Consider the following 9,171-nt stretch of genomic DNA (forward strand, 5'->3'; position numbering starts at 1 on the left):
TTTTGTGCAAGAAATGTTGCATGAACAGTCTTCTGCAGGGCCCTTTGCAGAAGACTGACAAGACAAGGCAACATCCAAAGCACGGTCACAATTACCAAGATGACTGCCCTCACCGTTTCAATCAGAGATATTAACTACCCAGACAGCCCCCACCCTTTCAACCTCCTTTTCAGTCAACCTAAGCCATCATCCTCTGTCAAACGCTTCATCTCTTCTTCTAGCTGCTGTATGCTCTTGAAAATAAGTTCTGAATGGTCAGATGCCTAATGGCAACCCAAGCAAACACGTGGAGAATGGATTTTCAGGGTTCGCAGTAGAAAGGCACAAAGCTTCTTGATACATCACGTTTGCTAAAGTTACCCGGACGTTCTGCTTGGGTTGTAGAACTACCCATTCTTCACCCTGATGCAGGTTCCAGCACAGGCCGAACACACCCAGCAGGAACCCAGCGAGGGCCGGCATCTGTAGAGACGCAAGCATAACCCCTGCCCCAGGTGATCAGCTCACACGGTCCACTCCACTGGCCAGTAACTAAATCTTTAATCTGCACTTTGACACCCTTTTGCAAATCCTGTTTTGAAAAAGGAGAAGAAAAATGTAGACAAAGAGGAGGTAGAGAAGTGTCCCCATAATGAAGGATGTTAAGAACATAAACTGCTTTATCTAAACATGCCTGAGGCGGTTCCCCAATCATTCCCCCTTTTTGTTTTTTGAAGCTGCCGCTTCAACGTGCCATGTGCACGCTCAACGACGGCTTGTCCTGTTGGGGAATGGGGAATGCCTGTAACATGAGTAACACTCCATAAACTAAACAATGTTTGAGCTTTCCGTGAAGCATATGCTGGGCCATTGTCCCTTTTAATTTGGCGTGGCACCCCAAGCATAGAAAGAGCCCTCTGTAAATGTCGAATCACATCTTTTCCGGTTTCTCCGTTATGTGCTGTTGCTACCAAAGCGCGAGAAGAAGTATCAATAGAAACATGAACGTACTTCTGTCGGCCAAACTCATGAATATGAGTAACATCAGCTTGCCAAATCTGCAAGGACTGCATAGCTCTGGGATTACTACCAAAACACACTGGGGTGTGAGTTCCCTGGCAATCAGGGCAGGCAGCTACAACAGAACGAGCCTCAGTACGGGACAAACCAAACTGCTGTCGTAAAGCTCGAAAACCTTGATGAAAAAATTGATGTGATAATAGAGCTTGTTGCTTCGTGTTAGGAACAGTAGTTAGAGCCATAGCAGAAACAAGAGCATCACTCTTGAATTACCTTCTGTACAAAATCCGGGTCAAGTGGTATGAGTACGAACATGCATAACAAAAGAAGGTTCTTTACATTGTTGAATGCTCTTCCAGAGTTCCAAAGCACCTCAAATAAGATTTGATTGTCTGACATAGTCAAGACCACTTTATCCAATGGATTAACCCCATTGGCTACATATGCTGAATCAGTGACAATATTTACAGGAGAAGTAAAAATAGAAAACCAACAGCCATGGCACGCAGCTCTACTACTTGTGGAGAACCTTTTTGATATACTACTTTGTTGTTCCAGTTGTTGTTTTCATACCATATTGTTGCTGCTTTACCTGATTTTCCTGAACCATCTGTAAAGACAGTGGGGCCTTTTACAGGTTCTGGCTGGCTGAAGTTTTTCTGACCAAATGGTATTTCTCGAGCAAATTTCAGTAGCGGGTGCGATGGTAGATGGTACGATATTTGCCCTTGAAAACTCGCCATGGCCGCTTGTAGCTCATAAGTATTTGCCAGACACCATTCAAAATACCAGTTTAGAACAGGAAAAACAATAGTAGCTGGATCACGCCCTGTTAGTTCTAGACATGGCTTTCTGGCTTTTATGATCACACCAGCAGTGAGTTCAAACAATCCAGGAGCAGTTTTTTGTGGCCGGAATGATAAAAACATCCATTCTAAAATATGTAACGGGTCATCCCACTTAGGATTCCACTGCACCAAAGCACCAAATGGTACAGTTGTGTCAATTAGTACAAAGAATTGTACCAATCGAGCCAAGACTATTCAGGAGACAAATTTCTCATGTCTAGATTGTTCCACCAGATGAATTCCACCTAGTGCTTCCTCATTTAATATTCTGGGTTCTACTGGATCAGTAGAATTTTTAATAATTCCAATAATGGTTGCAAGTGCGAATTTGTCAGCCCAAGATAAGGCCTGATCCAATTCAAAGATCCCATCAGTTTCTGTACATCGTTAAGTGTTTTAACCTTAAGGTTGAGTTTCACAGGCTGTGGCACAACCTGTTTACTTGTAATTGTCATTCCCAAATATTTCCAGGGTTCTACCTTTTGTCTTTTTCGGGGGCAATAACTAACCCATATTGTTGTAATGATTTTCTGGTCCAATTCTCCATGTCTCTCAACTGCTCCTTGCTGTTTGATGCTAACAGGATGTCATCCATGTAATGGTAACAATAACTAGTAGGGAATTATTCCCTCACAGGTGACAAAGTTTGTGCTACAAACCATTGACAAATTGATGGTGAATTTTTCGTGCCTTTGGTAAAACTTTCCATTGATACCTTTTTGAAGGTTCCACACGATTTCAAGAAGGCACAGAAAATGCAAATTTTTCGTTGTCTTGGGAGGCCAATGGGATAGTAAAAAAAAAAAAAAAAGGTTTTAAATCCACTACAATATTTCCCCAATTCACAGGGATCATGGCCGGTGAGGGTAGGCCCGGTTGTAGAGCTCCCACTGTAGCTATGACAGCATTAATTTATTGTAGGTCATGTAGCAATCGCCATTTTCCTGATTTCTTTTTGATTACGAACACTGGGGTATTCCATGGGCTGTCAGAAGGATTTTGTGTCTTCGCGCGCCATCTCGCGCTCTTCTTGCCTTTTCCCTGAAGTGACTGTCCCGCGTGTCCTTTTCTATTTCATCTAAAAGCGGCAAACCAGGTGCGGCTAACAAAATATCATCCGTATAACGATAACAATAACACTGCGTCTCACTCACTCACGCATTCCAACACTGATAACCAATTTTTACACTATCACATGAGGAGCTCCTTTACACCATTCACACAAAAGACCCAAAAGGACCCTTGCAACTCTGATTACTACAATAGCAACTATAGCATTGAGCAGACTAAGATCCAATATCATACCTATGTCAGACGAGTTCCAATTCAGGTAGTTAAATATCAGTGCGAGTGGTGAAAATACACGTCGACATCAATGCTGACCAGCGCACAGTGCGAGCACTGAGCAAATTACAGAAGCAGACCAGAAGGAATACCTTTTTCCGTAGATGGTCCTTGTCCACCCCTGCAGCGAGCCAGATGAGTCAGGGAGTCCTTCCGAGGAAAGGTCCTGGGGCGCGCCTAGGGAGTTGCTGTCCTCAGCGGCTCCTGCAGTCGGACAGAGATTGTCGCCTCTGGGTTGTCAACTGAATCTGAGAAAACTCAACAACAACTCAGTGTTATTAAGCAGGGATTCTTTATTGCACTTCAAGATTTTTTTTTCCTATGTGAGGTTTGTTTTGTTTTTTCTTTTTTTTAGGGGGGGGAGGGGGAAGGGGGGGTTTAGGGTGACCCCAGGGGTGACGCTGGGGTTCCCCTGTCCCCTCCCTACCAAAACCTTGCCACACACACCCCCCCCGTGTGGGAGCTGCGTGAGGACACTGACACGATCAATGTGATCTAACAAGTGAACCTTTATTTCCGTGTTTCCAGTGCCATTTATAACCCTCGACCACACCCAATAAATACTGATTGGCTTCATCGCAACTAACGGCCCATAGTCCAACCTGACTGGCCACTTTGCGAGTCATGTTCAAGTCACGGTCACAAATGTTCACACCCATCTTCTTCAAGAAATTACAACGGCGTCATGAATGGCGGCTGTCTCTTCTCCTGCACCTGTAAGATGTTCATGCCCCCTGCACCGGAAGTTGTTTATACTTTCAGCAGTTCCGGTACGTCCCAGCTCGGATTCTCGGGAAAGGCTGGATTGTTCACATGTCCCTTATTTCGAAGATATCCTTCCACACTCCTCCTTCCTCGGCTAACAGAGAATGCAAAACCATGCGAAGGTGAAAAATGGCATTTCTCATGTGGGTACATTGGTCAGCTAACGAGTCCAAAGCATCAGCTCTCCGATTGGTTAGGATTTCTAATATTGCCTGTAAGCGGGTTATGTGGTTAAGATTATAGATCGGTTCTCTGGCTCCCGCTATCAGTTCGTTGGGATTCCAACTAGCTGGGCCATAATGTCGTCTGATTCTCTCAGTGGGCCGCTCATCCTTTCTCCATTTTTGACCACTGTTTCGGGTCAGACTGGTATCAATACTCCTGTTCTCACGCCTCAACTCATCGTACACCCTAATTCCTAGCTGGTTTCCCTCATCAGAGGCTAACAGGAAGAATAGGGGCCTAAAGGATCCCACCTAGCATATACCAGACCAGTTTGGTGGCAATCTTCGATAGGCTGCCGTCCGCATATCCAGTAATGCCCTTGCAAAGCCCAGGTCCCATTGGCGAAGGGACCTTCCCACATTGCAGAGTCTATGGGTTGCTCAGAATACAATGTGTTTCCCGGTCCTAGTACTCCTCCTAAAATGGTTTCATCTCCATATCGATCACAATATTTACATTTCCACACCCTCGATTCATTTCTCCACACACAGTTACATCCCCACTTACTTTGATTAGTACTAGACCAAAATGTTTTAAACACTGTGCGGGTTCCATGTCGATGCTGCCACGCCCATTGGTGCACTCCTACAGTAGGATTTTTGCTGGTGGTATTATCTCTCAGGCAGAAAGGGAGTCGGGGATCAAACTTGCTGTCTCGCCGGGCAGCTTTACCACCCTCTCTGCAGGGACTGGTGAGGGAGCGTTTTGCCCAATTGCACAAGTAATCACCAAACCGCCCTTTTCATTTTCAGTGAGCCTCCTTCAATATTGCCACCCACCTCCCCCCAGCTCACTGACAGGGGGAGGAGGAGATCGTTTGCCTGCTGCTCATTTTTTCTCTCCTCGGTCTTACAGGCACGAATTGGGAAAGAGGGTGCAGAGGGGATGTTGGACTCCTCTTTAATCCAACTGGATAGGAATATTTTTAAGATTCTAGTGGGTTTTCTGTCCATTACTTCTCTAGGTATTCCTTTTTTCAGCCCTTCCATCCACAAATCGACCCTCTTCCTTTGTCCCTCACTGTCTGACCCTCTCTTAACAGCATGTTCCCCAATCTAATGAAAAGAAAGCTTTTTTTCTGCAAACTCTTCAGATCTTGTCATTCCATGCATATAATCAAATTTCAAGACCCTCTATCAATCAAGCCGTCTGGAGACTGAACCAGGGCAGTCTAAATTGATATCTGAAAATTAGTCTTACTCCTTCCCATCTGCCACAGTGGAACACTGAGTCTATTTGGTGAGGCAAAGCTCTTCCACCTCACTAGGGCAGGTGCTGGGGGGCAGCACCACGTTGCTTTAGCATTAGGATTTTTCACAGTGGAGAGGGAAGATAACTACTTGCAGAAGAAAGTATTCCTTTCCACAGATGACGTACCTGTCTACATTCAAGATGGCATATTAAGAAGCAAAGATCGTTATTATTCAAAATAATTTATTTTGGATAAAATAAATAAAAGGAACTGTCGACTCTCAACCATGTCCAACTCGTGCTCTTCTGGAAGATGTTGACCGTCTTTCTTGTGTAAACTCCACGCGTTCAGCAACTTCATCCAACCTTCTGCTACAATCAATTCTAAATCTGTTTTCAGTCTTTAAACTAGGATCGATGACCATTTGTTCTCTAAGTCCTTGTGCCCGGCAGAAAACTGAGTACTTGAACCAGGCAAACACTAAAATCCTCGTTGCCTGGGGCTAGCCAGTGAAACACAAAGAGAGGCCAGGACTGGGGGCAGTCATCTGCAGATAGATTCGGCAAGAGAACTCTGGGCCGATCCACCGGGAGGTGGCTGTCACACCGTCGCCGCGGCACACGGGGATATTTGCCAGCATGTTTTCCTTCTCCTGCTCTGAAAAGCATCTGCTATAGGCCTAAAAGCAACACAAAGGAACAGCGGTGTCATCCAGTTGCATCCGTTGCTCAAAAAAATAATCCAAGCTCTGCACCTGTCACCGCTCCACCCTTTCACAACGGACGCTCCTTTTTCACCCCGTCTCTCCCCAGCTCTCCTTTGGGAGCTCACAGGCTGACGCAGAACCAATACTGCTCCCTCAGTAGCCTGCTCTGTAAGGCCAAAGCAATGGGTGCCGTGGCACCAGTTCCCTCACTGCCTTACTAAACAGCTCGCACAGAACTGTTGTGTCCAATTTAATACCAATGAAATGATTTCTTCCCCTCCTTACGTTAGCTGGCTGCCTGCACACAGTCCTCAGTATTCCTGAGGCATCCTCACCCGGTACAGAAGCTGAGGAGAAGGGTAGACGGACACGATAGCCTCAGCCGTCTCGAGGCTGACCCGGTTAAATTGTTGTATCTGTCTCTTCCAAGCTTCCAAGAGACCCTTTTGAGAAGGAGCCGCCTTCACCCCTCTGCACCGCTCCTTCTCTAAGCTGAAAGGGAGCCCCGTCTTCTCTCGCTCTTGCCTGGGGAGAACAAAGGATGGGAAAGAAAATGAGGCAATGAGGCTGCGAAGAAAATCCTATCCCTGCACCTGTTGTCACACGGCCAGAGAAGGAGAGCCACCTCTCACTCGGTGCTGTTACAGACACCACTGGCATCAAAGTAAATGCTAAAAACTGGGCCCGATTTTCTTTACATCCAATTTCCTACTGAAAAAGAAACGATCCTGTACTTGGGAGCAATCCTGACACAAGGCAACACACATAGAAAGTGGTAAACAAGAATTCACTTTCTGACTGTCCACCGTAATGAAACACTTCTACGTGTCACTGTTAATGACATCTCACCTCTTCTCACGGCCGAGATGTGACATACAGCAGCTGCTGTGACAGGAATGCTACGATCGTGTGGGACAGCACAAGGGGGCTTGCTTAGCCACTGCTGTGCAACCTGCTGCTGTTCTTCCTTATCCATGGCAGCAGCTAAGCAGCTCCTCCTCAGTAATGCCTCTCTTGATTACATACGGAAGAAAAGCTGGTGCTGTAAAAGCTCAGCTCTAGTTGCGATCCCTTCCCACTCCTAAAATCAGACTGACAACAAGAGCTTTGCTCGATGTCAAGTGAGACTCCAATGTGAAACCAGCGTCTGTCCCCACCCCTCCCCGGGCAGGACCTCCGTTTCCAAGAACCAACCCTATGCTGAATGAGCAGCTGCTCTGTGTCGCCTGGTCTTTCAAAATCGTCACACCGTGTTGCCCTGAAGTGCAGCCCCGTACCTGCTGTTCCCCCGCAGTCCCTGTGAAAGTGCAGCCTCTCCAAAGAAGACATGACCAAACCTCGTCTCCTTACTCACTTGAACGGTGCTTCAGCTACAGCTTTTGTGAACACGGTGGCATGTGCTCCGAACTCCCCCCAGGTCTCAAAAAACCTGACTTGGATTTGTTTCCTCAGCTACACATCGAGCAAGGCCTGTAAAGATCATTGGAAACAACAGATGGAACAATGGATCTTCTCACATCCAACTCCACTCTTGGTTGAAAGGGTCACAGCATCTTGCATTTTCCCGGGCATTTTCTCCATCGCACGAGCTACGTAGCTCTGGAGGGTCTCCTGTCCTTCTGCACAGCCCTGGGCCTCCTGCAAAGATCAACAGAGAAAAGGAGTTAAACCCTTCTGAGGTGCACATGCAAGCACAGCAACCTATGGCTCTGATTCTGTAGCTGGATCTGCAGATGAGAAAATCTGTTTGCGATGCTTCTCAGGGGCAAGCAGGCAATACTTGATGCAGCACAAAGTTACGGCAGTGGCCTCACTGCCCTTTATTTCCTGCCCTAACCCGTGACAGGCAGAAGGAAATCAAAAATAATCTCACTTCATCTGCCAATGTTATCTCCTCAAAAATCGGTGACAAGTTGTAACTGGGAACGAAAGCTTGTCAGAACTTTGCATTGTACAACCCTAGTGGTTTTGACCCGTTAATGGCTTCTAAAACCAGATTTCTGGTTTACTGAAACTGTGGCTCCAACCCCCATTAAAACCTTCCTGCCGTGAAGGGGGATGACAACCACCACCTTCACAACAAGGTGTGTCTGGGGGCACAGAAGTCATCAGCACTCTCACTTGTACGGAGTTGTGAACCGTGGACAAAAGCTCCTCCAAGTGAAGCACAGCCAGGACATTGGGATCTTCTGCCCATTCGTCTTCTTCTTCCATCTGTCCAGACAGGAAAACAAACAGCCAGACCAACAGTCTGCTTCTGAGTTGCTCCAACCAGCGCTGCCACTCAGAGCTCTGAGGCAGGGAGATTCGAGGGTTTTTACTTGGGTTGCTAAATACAATTGCTAATGAGTGCAAGTAACAGAGGAAGGAAAGGGCAAGAACAGGGAGATTTTGCTCACAAACCTGAGATGACACGATCTTCCTCCTCCAGGTGATGCTCAATTTTATCTCAATCATTTTTAGCAGAGAGGAGGTCATGAGAGGGTCAACTTTCTTGATAAGAAAACCAGTGTTTTCTGTCCGTGTCTTTTGTTGCTTTGTTTAAGGAGGAATTCTGTGGCGTGAAAGGTAGTTTGTGTTCCAGAGAAAGTCAGTGTCTACAACAAATGATTATTTTTTTCTCCTTGACTTGCTCTGGTTGTAACTCGAGAATTTGCACAAAATGCTTCACTGAGCGTGTTCAGGGTAGCAATTCTATGTACGCCGGTGTGTAGTCCTGGCTTGGAGTCTTCTCGTCTGTAAGAGTTCAGAGTATGACTGTGTAAGGAACCGCCCCGCGGCCGAGGAGGAAGCTGAAAGGGAGATCACAGCTTGTCTGTTCTCCAGGCCATGTCAGGCCCATCCCAGCAACCAGCAGTGCCTGTGCCTCATGTGACGAGGCCTGGCTGGAACAGAAATTTGTGCCAGGCCTTTGGCATCGCTGCCAAGAGTTTTATTCCTCTCTGGGCAGCAGCAGCAGCAGCAGCAGCACTTGAGATGGGGCCTCTTTGCAGGGGACTTAGGTTGTGGGGGTCTTGTTGCAAATCTGCAGTGGGTAAGAAAAACTCCTCTACCCACAGTGAGATCAGTAGAGACGTCCTTTAATAACGATG

General features: G+C 46.6%; 1 protein-coding gene across 1 annotated transcript; it reads right to left on the reverse strand.

Moving 5' to 3' along the window:
• Positions 1-5,875: 5,875 nt before the first annotated feature.
• LOC147412855 (structure-specific endonuclease subunit EME1-like) lies at positions 5,876-8,557 on the reverse strand. The gene is given in 5 exon segments (XM_086480961.1): positions 5,876-6,052; positions 6,415-6,604; positions 7,434-7,717; positions 8,201-8,293; positions 8,483-8,557. Coding segments are annotated over 5 exon segments (819 nt in total).
• Between the last annotated feature and the right edge of the window lie 614 nt (positions 8,558-9,171).

Source organism: Leptosomus discolor, unplaced genomic scaffold (genome assembly GCF_034619465.1).
Source record: "Leptosomus discolor isolate bLepDis1 unplaced genomic scaffold, bLepDis1.hap2 HAP2_SCAFFOLD_29, whole genome shotgun sequence".
Lineage (NCBI taxonomy): Eukaryota > Metazoa > Chordata > Aves > Leptosomiformes > Leptosomidae > Leptosomus > Leptosomus discolor.